Source organism: Drosophila grimshawi, unplaced genomic scaffold (genome assembly GCF_018153295.1).
Source record: "Drosophila grimshawi isolate 15287-2541.00 unplaced genomic scaffold, ASM1815329v1 contig_848, whole genome shotgun sequence".
In the NCBI taxonomy this organism is placed as follows: Eukaryota; Metazoa; Arthropoda; class Insecta; order Diptera; family Drosophilidae; genus Drosophila; species Drosophila grimshawi.
The window spans coordinates 7,358,545-7,371,018 of NW_025063692.1; the positions used below are offsets into that span (position 1 = coordinate 7,358,545).

Here is a 12,474-nt window from a genome sequence, read left to right on the forward strand (position 1 = left end):
TATATGTATACATGTATAGAATATATATGTAAACTGCTAAATACAATTAATTGCGCTTTACATTTTTTTTACGGCTCTAGAGGCTTTACAAAAAAAAATTATAAACAGAAAAAAAAACCAAAAAAATTGTCTTGTGTGTGTGTGTGTGTAAGCTACATATGTTTGTCTATCTGTGTGTGTGCTGTGTATGTGTGTATGTGGTTGTGTGTGCCATCTGAACCTGTACTACGCGCCCCCACAACATATCCTCATCAACATTTTAGTGCTGCGGCTACTGCTGCTGCTGGTGCGGCGTCGCTTTCAACTGCAACATTTGTTGGATTTGCCCTTATTCTTGTGTGGCTTTACAACGATGCGATCCCTCTGCTGTTCATCTGAGGCGGCGCGCAGTTTATAATTCAACACCTGCCGCGTTATCGACATAAACATATCCTCCACATTGATGTTATCTTTGGCAGATGTCTCGAACAGCTCAATATCCATTTGACGCGCATAACGTTGCGCATCCTCCGTAATGACAACCTTACGATCCGGATCATCATTCTTGTTGCCCACTAAAAAAAATATATATATATCGGTTATTTCAAGGGGATATATGTAAACACACACCTGGACAGTAAAATGGGTGTGAAGACATTAACTTGTGCATTTTTTTAATATCATTTTGAAAATAGAATACAATTACTTCGAAAGTATATCAACATTTTTTCTTAATGAAATTCAGAAGTTCGCGAAGTAATTGCAATTTCAATATTATAAGGCCTTAACTGACCTATCAGATAATATAAAGCGTAAACTCTATCAAGAAAACTCTAAACTCTAATCAAAGAACCAATTAACAATTGCATCGCCGCATCAATTAAACTTCTTTACACAAATGCTCTTAAGTCAGAAACAGAAATAAAGGAATAAACGTAATTAGCTAGTAGAATATCCAGAAAACTTTCTTTAAAGAGGAGGAAAAACTTCGCTTTGATTCCTCAGTACAAACAATGCCACAAAATTCTCTAAAATGATGAAAATCAGATCAATTTGTTTGCTAACGGATACTAAATGTAAAGTATTCCATGTAAGATATTCCATATTAAATGCATATTGCCTTCACGCACACAACTATTTTACTGTCCCTGTATTGCATTGTATAATGGCAGCTGTACGCACCTAATACTTTGTTGACCACATCGCAATTGTGTTTGATCTCCTCCAGCCAGGTGCGGACATTCGCAAACGAATCGCCGTTCGTCACATCGTAGACGATGATGACGCCGTGGGTGCCACGATAATAGGTGCTGGTGATGGTGCGAAAGCGCTCCTGTCCGGCCGTATCCCATATCTGCAGCTTGACGCGCAGGCCATCGATGACAACGGTGCGTATCTTGAAGTCGACGCCAATCGTTGTTATATAACTGCCCGAGAATGTGTCATCTGAGAAACGAATGAGCAACGATGATTTGCCCACACCTGCAACAACAAAGACAACACAATTAATTAAAAATAATTATTTAAATAATACGACTGCAAGCGACTTCTATGCAACTATGCGCTTTCATTTCAATAGTTTATTTTTTCACATACAGTTGCGGTCAAGATACTAGCTGCCTTATGCGTTGCAAATACATAGTCAGTATCTTCATAACTCCTTTTATAATTCCTTTTCGATATTTCTCCTCAAAAAATATGGCTCATTTTATGGTGATCAATTGCACTGCTGAAAATCGAGAACTCTTCAAAATCTTGAATATGCAACAAAAATTCAATTCTGTCAAACAACAAATGATTGGTTTCTCATCGGGTACAACCATACTTAAATGATACTATTTGAAAATATAAAAAAAACCTTTACAATATGGCATTGAGTGCTGAGATTGCTGGCAGACGTCCCAAACATAATGGAAAAGTAGTTAGAAATCCAAGGCTATAATCCCTACAAACTGATTGTTCAGTGCTCAAATTAAATTTTCATAATTTTTCAAACTATATTTAAAGTGTTTTTTTTTTGAGTACTATTATTTTGATCGCAGCTGTAGATCAGTATGTGCAAGTTCTGTTTACCCAACAACAGCCACAACTAATCACTTAATAGCAGGCCGCTCTCTAATTACAAAACGCCCTTAAAAATAATACAATAATACACTCGATAGAATTCTGAGAGGGTTATGTGTGCTTGGATTTAATACAAATTGTTTATTAAACATTATCGACAACTTCATTTTTTTTCCTTTTTGCTCTTCTTATTTTATATTGCATAAAGAGCGAACAAGGAATGGCAGAGAGATTTATAATTGTTCGCCAATACAAATTGCGCGAATAGAGAGAGAGAAAAGCAAAAAAACAGCTGATTGGGCACAGCAAACACAAACACAAACAAAGAAATCGGTCAAACACAAAAACAGAAAACCAGGCAGACAGACAAATTGGAATTGAGCACAAACCGTGCAGATTTTTTTCTCCTAATAGTTTTTGTCGTTGTTCCCTTATAGTTTGTTGCTATTTATAACGTTATTGTGCAGGTGAAAAAAAAACATGCAAAAATGCATGCAAAAAAAAAAACTTTGTGTGTATGAGAAATATTTGCATTTGCACTTACCGCTGTCGCCGATTATTAGCAGCTTGAACATATGATCAAAGTGCCGTGCCATTTTTGAGCTGCTGCTTCTTCTTCTAGTTGTTGTTGTAATTTACAATAAAACGGCGTTGAGTTTGACGCTAGCAGCGGCGTTGACGCTGACGCGTCCAACTTAAACAATGCACAATTTTTGTGAAAATATTTCAGTTGTTGTTGTCCCACACACACACACACACGCGCACGCAGACACTCCCACACACATATGTGTTTCTTTGCCTCTCGCTCGCTCTGCTGCCGGTTGTTCAAATAGTATTATGATAAACCGTTGTTCTGCTGACTGCGACTGTGGCTGCTGTTGCTACTGTGTGTGTGTGTGTGTGTGTGTGATAAGATCCCGGCGTTAAAGCGCTTGCTGCTGCTGCTGTTGTTGCTGCTTTTGCCTTTCGCCTTTTGCCTTTGCATGTATTTATTATCAGCAATTTGGTTGGGATGGCGGCGAGGCAATTAAAAGTCTGACGGTTGCCGACTTGTTGTTATTATTGTTGCTGGTTGGTGTTGGAAGCACAGATGAAGTTATGTATTTTATTTGATATCCAAAAAAAAACTTACAGCAAGAACACAATTTACACGCACAATAAATTAGCAATTCTCGCCCTCTCTCTTCTCTTCACTCTTCTCTTCTCCGTCGTTCTATCTCTTTCTCGCACACAAGCGCCAGCGAATTATGGGCTCACACACACATATATATATGCACTTGTGTGTTTCAATTATATTTGGCTTATCTTGCACCGATACTGCTGACTGGCTTCAATATCTTAATTAAATTCATATTCCTAAATAATATTCATATTATGAGTAAATTATTACTAACGCACGGTATATATATATATATATATGGAATGAAGTACGGATGTAAAAAAAAATACATCGACATATCGATTGTGTGCAAGCGATATACAAATATGTGCGACAATTTACAGCACTAAACATCACTCGATAATTCGAGTCCACAAATAAAATAAAAATAATAATAATAATAAAGTCAATCTAATCTAGTTGAACTATAAATCATACATAAAAAAATACAATTTATATGTATTTAAAAATATTTTGCATTTTTAAAATAAGAACAAACGATAATCAAGTTTAATATTGAAGTTTCCAGTTGTCGTGTATATCGATTGTGCTGCTGGATAAAAACATCGATGTGTTTTGAATACAGAAGAGGTGATTGCAACTTATCGACTTTGATGACTTGCATATGTTCTCATTGCCAATCGACATCTATTTTTGGCGCACTATTCGACTTGAAAATCATTTTACTAAGCAAAAACATCAGTTTTTCTTTTACTCTTTTTGCGAAGCTAGTTTAATACATATACATATATATAGGCGAAAATTATATACGTTTTTCTAATATTCAAAATTAGTTTATGTTACGCACATAAGAAGTTTCCAAGCATATTCTCGGTTAGCTATGAATAAAAGCGAGACGCTTGATTTTCATATGTCTTTCCTTGTCTACTTTATGAAAAAAACGTTTCTAATTAAATACAAATTTAAATTAGAAGTGTTCAATTTTTCAAATCCATACATTTTTAATAAATTTCAGAATGTTATCTTTAATACTGCTATGAAAACTTAATGACTATGACTAATTAAAAATACAAAAAATGAACATTTTAATTTATTTTGTATATTTTGTGGAACGACCGCGCGTGCGACTCGCAATGACGGAATGATTGGCGATTTGATTGCGAAGTGAGATTCGTCTACGACCTGCTTGGACAGAGACGCCTGGCTGCTTCTTCTCCTTCTCTGTCACAATTTCCGAGGGTGGCTTCTCCTTCTTGTCTCTATTTGATGGTGTCGCCTCATTATTGTCTGTCCTCTTATTACGTAGTGAATATGGTGTGATTGTTGTCGTTTCCTGTTTAGCTGAATCGGTTTTCAGTTCATTGATGTCCTTATTTCTTACACTTCTGCGCAGCATCTTGAATCCCTCCCAATCTATATCCGAATCCGATCCAGAACATAATATATTGCCATTCTTATTCGAATAGGATGCCGATTTAGTGACGCCTGTGTTGCCACAGGTTTCTGGTGCGCGTCGCTGTTTCGGTGTTTGCGTTGCGATAAGCTTTTCAATAGGATCGAGATCATCGTCCGTACTATCCTCGGCGTTGGCCATTCCCACCACCTCCGAGCACGTATCGCAGTAATATTTATCATATTTTAATGGCATACAATTCGAATGCATCGGAATGGACCCACAGAAGCAACAGTAGAGCAATTGCAGATTATCTGCTTCGCGTCCATCGGGATTAACGCATCTGCGGGCGCTGCACTTAGTCTCCCGCCTCGTCTGATCCTCATACATACTTGTATTCTCCCAAGACGCATCGCTGTGGAAAAAATAATAACAATATCAATTTTAAATCAAGAGAGAACATTGCAGTCGGGCGTAATACTATGACAGCAATAAGTAAGACCATCTAATAACAGGTGCTATAGAATGGGGTAGCCAAGAAATACCGATCTTTGATGGAAGTTGCTAGTAATCTATTCTCCAAGTTTGGCCTTAAAATTACAGTTGATATAGGCTTTTAGTAATTTTTTGGGAGGGAAACAAAATGTTGTAGGGGATTCCCAATAATCTACCTTCAAGTTTTGGTAACTGTAATTCTTAAATTGCGATTGATATAGGCGATACTTAATAGATGCTGATCTTTGAAGGACATCGCCAACAGCTTAACTCAACATAATGATCACTGGACGAGAAAAAACTTACCATAGCGGCACACTGATACCCCATAGGACAACGGAACCAAACTTCTTGGAATCGTTGCACAAGGGGCACTTGAAGAAATAACCGGAGGAATTAGCATATTGCTGCAGGCAGGTTTTGTGGTACCAGCCATTGTTGCAACATTCGCCATGTATATGGTTGGTGCTGCTAAATTTTCCCCTCTTGTCGATGAGCATATCAAAGCATATGGCACACTTTTGATGCGGATCGGGACGATCTTCTTGTGGGTGCACATGCAATTTGCAAAACGATTCAAATTTGCCCTTAAATTGATACTGGGCACCATGCAAATTGCCACAATCGGTGTGAAATGTGCGACGGCAGCTCCAATGACAGCAGCCAATATTGGCGCTCTTCTTTGAACAATAGCAACATGACTGCAAGGAATTAATATATATATATATATGTATGTAAATTCAAATTTAAAAAATTACCAATTTCTTGACGCGTTCGGCTTCGGCTTTAATATCATCGATATCGAAATGAAGAATGGCAAATTTACTATTATAGCGCTGCGATAGATTCGAGCTCAAATACTGCAAGCAAAATGATTGTTATTTTCGTGAAATAATTGGTTTTGTATTTATTGCAGCACTCACCAGGCATCTCTCGTGCACATGCACATTGTTTAGTGTGTGAAATTTGCCCAGACGCAGCTCATTATCCACGCCCGAGCGGCAAATTATGCAATAAATCATTTTAATTATTAGTATACTTCTTAAATAATTGGTTCCCTATGTCAAAGATATTTGTCAAGCTATGCGACATTTCGATATTTACCAGCACTGGCGTATCGATACTCGATTCCTATTTAGGGATGTTACAAATCGTGCAACATTTTGGAAGGACGGTGTTGCCATATAACCATTTTTTTTATAAATTGTAATGTATTTTTAAATTTCATATTTAATTACATTTTATATATTTAATAAAATCGTAACATATTTCGATGCTCGATTCAAACAATTGTTATTAATATAATAAATATAAACACATTTATATATATATATATATATTTAAGTCATACACATTATAATTTCTCTTGGATCATCAATTACAATACAATTGTTCCATCTTGCACAAAAATGTCTACGGACTAAAAAACATAATTTGATTGCCTAATAACGACATAAATTCTATAAATAGTTTTATGCATATAGTAACTAAAAACTAGATTTTACACGCGGGTTTTTAGTTTTTTTTTTGTTGGCTTAATCTCTATATATATTGGGGCTTAAGTAGCAAAATTTTCAGTTCTCAAACTTAGATTAGATGCCGGCTCGCTCCAAGGCGGTAAGCTGTGTGCCCAGTCGCTCTTCCTTTGCTTTGCGCTCGGCGCTGGTCTTCTTCGAGCTTTGAAAGGTGCTGAGAAAGGTTTGCACATCGGTTTTACCATTTAGGAAATGTTCCACATGACGATCACAGTCGGCGTCCGCATTTGAGGCGGCTATTTGCAACAGTTCCTGCTCATAATAAAAATAACTATAATTATCAAAAAAAATATAAAAAATTTGTGTTTGTTTATTGCTTAAATTTTGTTGCATGGCATACTCGGATGTGCTGCGGTGCATATTCCTCAGATTTCTTCAAATACTTTTTGTTAAGCTGGTCACATTTCTCGCCCAGGGTTTTTAATGCCGTATAATCATCGCTGAGCCGTCGCTTCAACTCCAGCAGATGTGTGCCCTTATTCTCGTTTTCACCTGCGCACTCATATATAATAAATGTCCCTATAATTGATTTATAATTGTCATCTAACTTACGTGATATGTTCTCTACTTGATTCATCATCGAATCGAGTTCCTCGTTCAAATGCTGCACCACAGACATCTCCTCAATGAAGTCGTCAAAGAACTCGGGATCCTGATCGAGCTGCTTCAGTTCATCGAGTGACAACGTTGATAAATTTGGCATATTATCATCCTTCACTTTCGGTTCATGAACGCCATTACTTTCCTGCACATTCTGCTGCTTCTGTGGCGTCTGCTGCGCAGTAGGCATTTTTTGCAGTTTGCCAGCAATTCGCTATAAGTATCTCTTCCAATATTATCTATGGGCTAAAAATAAAACCTTAATTGCAGCTTAATCGATCACATATACATAGTTCTACATGAATTCGCCTACCCTTGCTAGAACTGTATGTATTTTCATCAACTTGTCGCTTTGCAAAATTAATATGAAAACTTGAGCTTTCTTCTTTCTTTTTTTTTTGTTATATTATAACTAGAACAAAATCGCATTCTATGAAGCACCGTTGGCTTTTGCCAACCAGAGTTGCCATTTAGCCGCAAATATAATATATGAACAGCTGGTCAAGAAATGTATATGTATGTATATGCCCGTACATATAATAAAATATAAGGACTGTTTGATTTATTACTTATACAATTATTTTTGGTAATTTAAAATATTTTGGAACACAACATAGTTACTCAATTTAAATAATACACATACATAACGAAGGTAAACGTAAAAGAAAAGCATTTTACTTACTATCTTACAAATTACAAAGCTCTTATTAATTATATTCAAAAAAATTGCAATATTATTTGTGTGTCACAACTCTAGCTAGCTTGGTAACTCTGTCAAAGACAGTGTTGCACTTCCATAGGAGCAAACAGCTGTTCGATGTTTTTTATATCTGATTTTATAATTGGGAAGAACGCGTTGCTAAACATTTATATAATAAACAACAGCGTGCAGTCCTAGAAAATGGCGTTGTTCGAAATGAAATGGCTGCGTCGCTTTGTGCGGCGCAACACAAGTCCAATACCGGAGCATCGTGCCGATTTGTGGAAGCGCCGCTTGAGCATTGGCTATGCGATATTGGCGTGGCAGGCATTCGGCCTCGTCTGTTACATGGTCTACACGGGTCGCAACGACTGGGCCAAATACTATGGCTACAAAACGGAGGATGAGCTGTCCTTGTCGCCGGCCCAACAGTTCGCCAGGCATGTCAAAGTGGAGGGCACAGGCAAGATTATACGTATATCGGGCTTTTCCAAAGTAGAGGAGGTCCCTTTCGACTCGAGCACCATTGACCGGGTGAAGGACTAAGCCTTATCCCTTAGTTAGTATATATATCAATTTTTTTGTTATTTATATGTTTTTCTTATTGCAAAATCGATGTAATAAAATAGTATAAATTCTGTGCAAAGAGTATGTTGGTATTTTGTATGCCGTGCAGAACGGTCACACTGGCCGCGCAGCAAACAGAAACCGACTTGGCTGCAGCAAACACAAACAAGCTAAAAGCCAAGGCTGCTAAAACACAACACAGACTTCAGCTGCAAAGCCAGCGACAAACAATATAATATAATAAAGTAATATTGCAAAGGAAATATAAAATTAAAAATATTAAAAGTTGTTTGATTCTCGTGTCTTTGCCATTGCTGTTGTCATCCCTTTGTGTCGCGATGCATTTCGTCTATAAATAAAACAAGAAGAAGAACCACAACAACATCGAAATCTATTTAATGAATATTAATTGGTTATCAAGTCGAGGTCAAACAGACTACATCTCCCTCTCTCTGCAGCGGTAGCTTATGCGCGTGGTTTTGTGTGTGTGAGAAATAACGGGATTTGCAGCAAATGACATTTGCGCTGCTCTTGTCTAATTGGAATTGTTGTGCCGATGAAGAAATGCTTAAAATAAGCTCCAGCCGCAAATGATTGCATTAGTTGAATTTTTTTTTGTGTTGCAAGGCTTCTTCCATTCACGACACGCATACGAATTTCTAATGCAATTAACGTTCGCGCCGCCTGTGGCTGCAGCCGCAGCTGTGTATAAATAAATATATATGTATAAAGAAATATATATATATATTATTTATGTGCTCATCTTTCTACTTGCTTTTCTTAATGCTTTTCATTCAACACAGTTATAAGAGAGAGTGTCAAGTGTTAAACAGCGTGTTCATCTAACGGCATTTAAATTTAAGTGTTGCCAATTACCAAAAAGCGAAGACAAGTGCAAGTGCTGCAAAAAAAAAACATACACACGCACATATATTATATTTATATACATACTTATATACATAGACATATAGGTATATATGTGTGTGTGTGTGTCGTTGATTGATTATTGTTGCTGTTGATTGCAGTTGTTTCTTGGATTGCATCTCTTGCGGGTAAGTTTTCAACAATTATGACAATTTGTTTGCTAGCTCTCTACACAATACGTTGATTGCTTGCTGGCTGGCTTATAATTAAAAACACATTAATTATATAATTTGAGTGAAATTTCGTTGACTTCACTTTCCAATTCTAAACCAGCAGCAACTACGAAAAATTAAAAAAAAAAAAAAAGAAAAAAACCATAACAAGCAAAACGTAAATCATTAACAACTAATGCATACATTTAGAAATGCAACAACAATGTCAATAGCAAAAGATATTGGAAGAAAAGAAAAATAAGAAAAAAAAGTAAGTTTCTATTTTTGTGGCTCAGGCAAAAAATGAAACCGTTTTCTAAAAATATTTCGTCGAGAAACGAAAGGAAAACGGATTATTATAATAAGTTTGAACAATCGAATAATAAAAGCACACATTAAACAAGCGCCGCGAAATGTTTAGCATATGGTAAAAAAAACGCGAACAAAGCGTGCGATAAACACACACACACACACACAATCATAAATCTACACATGTCAACAAAGCATATTTTCAAAGCATGAAAAAGGGAAAGGAAATCGGAATGGGAATGGGAATGGGAATCGGTATGTGCGAGAATATGGCGAGGGGCAGGTTGAAGAAAGGGAAGGGGAGAGACCTCAAGCGATGACAACGAATTTGTGAGACGCTACACCCAAAATGATATCGATAACTCTAAGTTGATTGATTGATAGCACATGGTTAATAATATCTGGTTTCATCTAACACTTAAATTGATTTGCTTGTCGATTAAATAGAGAACTTTCACTTTGAACTGCGATTTAAGAAACGTTATACACTTATCAAAATAAAAAATCGCCATACTTTTGGCGCCAATTACCCTATTACCCCATTATTCAGAAAGTGAGTTTCTCAAATTTATTGTTGCAGCTTTCACTACGGCTTCCATTTCTAAATATCATCTTGATTTTTCTAATATTTAGAAAAAATATGTATAATTTCGACAGGGGGTTGTTTTCTACTACTACTAATTATCGGCTTAACTTGTATTAATATCGAAAACGAAGTTTTTAGTTAAACGAATTTATCGATAACACAGCTCAATTCACGGTCCCCCAAATAGCAAAGACAGACATCTTTCTCGCGCACTCCAATTTGTAGGGTAGATCGGGCGCACCAAAGCGTAACACATACATAGGCAAAATGACAGACTAACCGAGCGACAAACCAACAGTAAAAAAACTAACAAACGAGCCGCTCACACGAGTAAATGCCCATTGAACTGGACTTTTTTTTATTTATATACCCTGCAACCATTAAACGCATTTTTTATATACCCTGCAATCATTAAGCGCATCAAATGTAACAGCAAATACTGGTGTATATATGAATAATTATACATATATATGTATTATGTAGACTATGTCAAGATTGTCTATTTCTTTCATTTTATTTGCAAAAAAAAAATGTAATTTATCATTGACTTAAATTTTTTCCTTATTTTTTTACTATCTAATGAAGTTTTTACAACTGGACAAGAAAAAAGTTATCACGTTTCATTAGCACAGGCAGCTTTGAAATTTTAAAAACCAATAATATCCATTCTTTGGACTGGGAAGAAATCACTTAACAATCGCTGTTTATAATTTTGCAATTCACATTAGAAGTGCGTGTTTTTCTTTTGCCTTTCGGCTATATTCAAATTTGTCCATGCAAGATCATTTTTGTATACAAATAATAATGATGTAACAAAAACCTACATATTAAAGATACGAACATCGCCAGCATTTTAATATAGTTCGAAATCTTCGTCATACTATACAGACAAATGAAAATATGCATAAATTTCAATTATTCACAAAAAAAAATCACTTCTTCAGTCATTATATACAATAGAAATATATTATTCATAAATTTAAATTTTTCAATTAATCAACAACAAAAAATCACTTCTTAAGCTAAAGTCTTCACATACAATAGAGATATATTACCCACGTATATATTTTAGCAAATTCTTATGCAATTCAGATCATAAAAATCGTAGTTAATGCAACTTTTTTGTCGATCTAGGGTATCTAATAGTTGAGTGAAAGAATCAACAATGCATTTCTACATTGTTGAAAATATACTTATGTCATGCTCCGACTGTCCGACAAGTTAACTGCCCACTGGGTTTCTCTGAGTTCTCTGGCGTAATGTGATCCGTTAGTGCCGCCCAGTGATCAGCGTGGGGCGTTAGGGTGAAGGGGGACGGGGGCACCCACTGTGTCGGTTATCACGACGCCCCGAAGCAGCGATAACTGACGTTTGCTACTAGATGGTCATAGACCTCAACGAGTTGGCCAAAACCAAAATCAAAAGCCAAGCAATAAAAATGAAACAAGAAACAAGTATGCAGCATGCGCTTGTAGAGAGTATGCGGCTAGCATATACCCTGTACAAACAGTTACTTTAAGAATGCATACAATGAGCAAAAAAATAATACTAAAAAATAGAAAAACTAGAAATAATTTATATATATTTATGTTTATCGATTTTAATCGATTTCAGTGATGTTATATTTTTAGATACATACACAAATATACACAAGCAGTGTGTATATAGCAAACGATATAAGGGATGATTTCTTCTGTCTGTTACATACATTTGCTGGACTTGAACATACCCTGTTGAATAGCTCAAAAGGTATACAAATACAAATAATAAAAACGTAGACATTTAACAGCTGAATACCGCATATGTGCATACATACACACATATATATATGTACATAAATACATATATGTATAGCCGACGCGGTTTGTGGCTTTTGTGGTTCCGGTAACCACTTCCAGCAGCCTCCTCACCTCGTGTGGTGCTGGTGGTGCTGATGGTTTTGTCCGCTTTGATAAGCACACGCACGCAGAAAAGCTTTCCGTAGATAAATAATTCGGTCGAGAGCCAGAGCAAAAGATGATGTAAAAAAGACATCAGACATCAGTTGCTG

The 12,474-nt window shown here is 36.2% G+C and overlaps 4 protein-coding genes across 5 annotated transcripts; 1 reads left to right on the forward strand and 3 right to left on the reverse strand.

Annotated features, from left to right (window-relative positions):
* Window positions 1-157: 157 nt before the first annotated feature.
* Window positions 158-2,963, reverse strand: LOC6566102 (ras-related protein Rab-35). Its single transcript, XM_001992179.3, has 3 exons — window positions 2,588-2,963; window positions 1,162-1,461; window positions 158-554 (listed from the first exon to the last, which is right to left on the reverse strand). Exons 1-3 carry the CDS (start codon window positions 2,637-2,639, stop codon window positions 301-303), a joined length of 606 nt encoding a protein of 201 aa, XP_001992215.1. The 5' UTR covers window positions 2,640-2,963; the 3' UTR covers window positions 158-300.
* A 1,176-nt stretch (window positions 2,964-4,139) lies between these two features.
* LOC6566103 (PHD finger protein 7) lies at window positions 4,140-6,131 on the reverse strand. Its single transcript, XM_001992180.2, has 4 exons — window positions 5,975-6,131; window positions 5,810-5,911; window positions 5,358-5,752; window positions 4,140-4,971 (listed from the first exon to the last, which is right to left on the reverse strand). The coding sequence occupies exons 1-4, from the start codon at window positions 6,071-6,073 to the stop codon at window positions 4,254-4,256; spliced, it is 1,314 nt and encodes a 437-aa protein (XP_001992216.1). The 5' UTR covers window positions 6,074-6,131; the 3' UTR covers window positions 4,140-4,253.
* A 239-nt stretch (window positions 6,132-6,370) lies between these two features.
* Window positions 6,371-7,645, reverse strand: LOC6566104 (vacuolar protein sorting-associated protein 37A). 2 transcript variants are annotated; one of them, XM_001992181.2, is made up of 4 exons: window positions 7,500-7,645; window positions 7,139-7,432; window positions 6,927-7,078; window positions 6,371-6,838 (listed from the first exon to the last, which is right to left on the reverse strand). In XM_001992181.2, exons 2-4 carry the CDS (start codon window positions 7,374-7,376, stop codon window positions 6,644-6,646), a joined length of 585 nt encoding a protein of 194 aa, XP_001992217.1. In that variant the 5' UTR covers window positions 7,377-7,432; window positions 7,500-7,645; the 3' UTR covers window positions 6,371-6,643. The 2 variants fall into 2 exon arrangements, with proteins under 2 accessions (XP_001992217.1, XP_043071895.1); XM_043215960.1 differs by having other exon boundaries at window positions 6,776-6,857; window positions 7,500-7,595.
* Window positions 7,646-8,044: 399 nt separating this feature from the next.
* On the forward strand, window positions 8,045-8,535 carry LOC6566105. The gene has a single exon (XM_001992182.3). It carries the CDS (start codon window positions 8,088-8,090, stop codon window positions 8,430-8,432), a length of 345 nt encoding a protein of 114 aa, XP_001992218.1. The 5' UTR covers window positions 8,045-8,087; the 3' UTR covers window positions 8,433-8,535.
* The last annotated feature ends 3,939 nt before the right edge of the window (window positions 8,536-12,474 follow it).

Bases quoted from the DNA above. Each gene is read 5' to 3' on its own strand.
- LOC6566105 (XM_001992182.3), top strand. From the start codon at position 8,088: ATGGCGTTGTTCGAAATGAAATGGCTGCGTCGCTTTGTGCGGCGCAAC.
- LOC6566104 (XM_001992181.2), bottom strand. From the start codon at position 7,376: ATGCCTACTGCGCAGCAGACGCCACAGAAGCAGCAGAATGTGCAGGAA. The intron at 7,079-7,138 runs GTAAGTTAGATG...ATGAGTGCGCAG, and splicing joins TCAAGTAGAGAACATATCAC to GTGAAAACGAGAATAAGGGC. The intron at 6,839-6,926 runs GTATGCCATGCA...TATTATGAGCAG, and splicing joins ATGCACCGCAGCACATCCGA to GAACTGTTGCAAATAGCCGC.
- LOC6566103 (XM_001992180.2), bottom strand. From the start codon at position 6,073: ATGATTTATTGCATAATTTGCCGCTCGGGCGTGGATAATGAGCTGCGT. The intron at 5,912-5,974 runs GTGAGTGCTGCA...TTTTGCTTGCAG, and splicing joins ATGTGCACGAGAGATGCCTG to TATTTGAGCTCGAATCTATC. The intron at 4,972-5,357 runs GTAAGTTTTTTC...TTTTTTCCACAG, and splicing joins GGTATCAGTGTGCCGCTATG to CGATGCGTCTTGGGAGAATA.
- LOC6566102 (XM_001992179.3), bottom strand. From the start codon at position 2,639: ATGGCACGGCACTTTGATCATATGTTCAAGCTGCTAATAATCGGCGAC. The intron at 1,462-2,587 runs GTAAGTGCAAAT...TTGTTGTTGCAG, and splicing joins GCTAATAATCGGCGACAGCG to GTGTGGGCAAATCATCGTTG. The intron at 555-1,161 runs GTGCGTACAGCT...TATTTTTTTTAG, and splicing joins TGTGGTCAACAAAGTATTAG to TGGGCAACAAGAATGATGAT.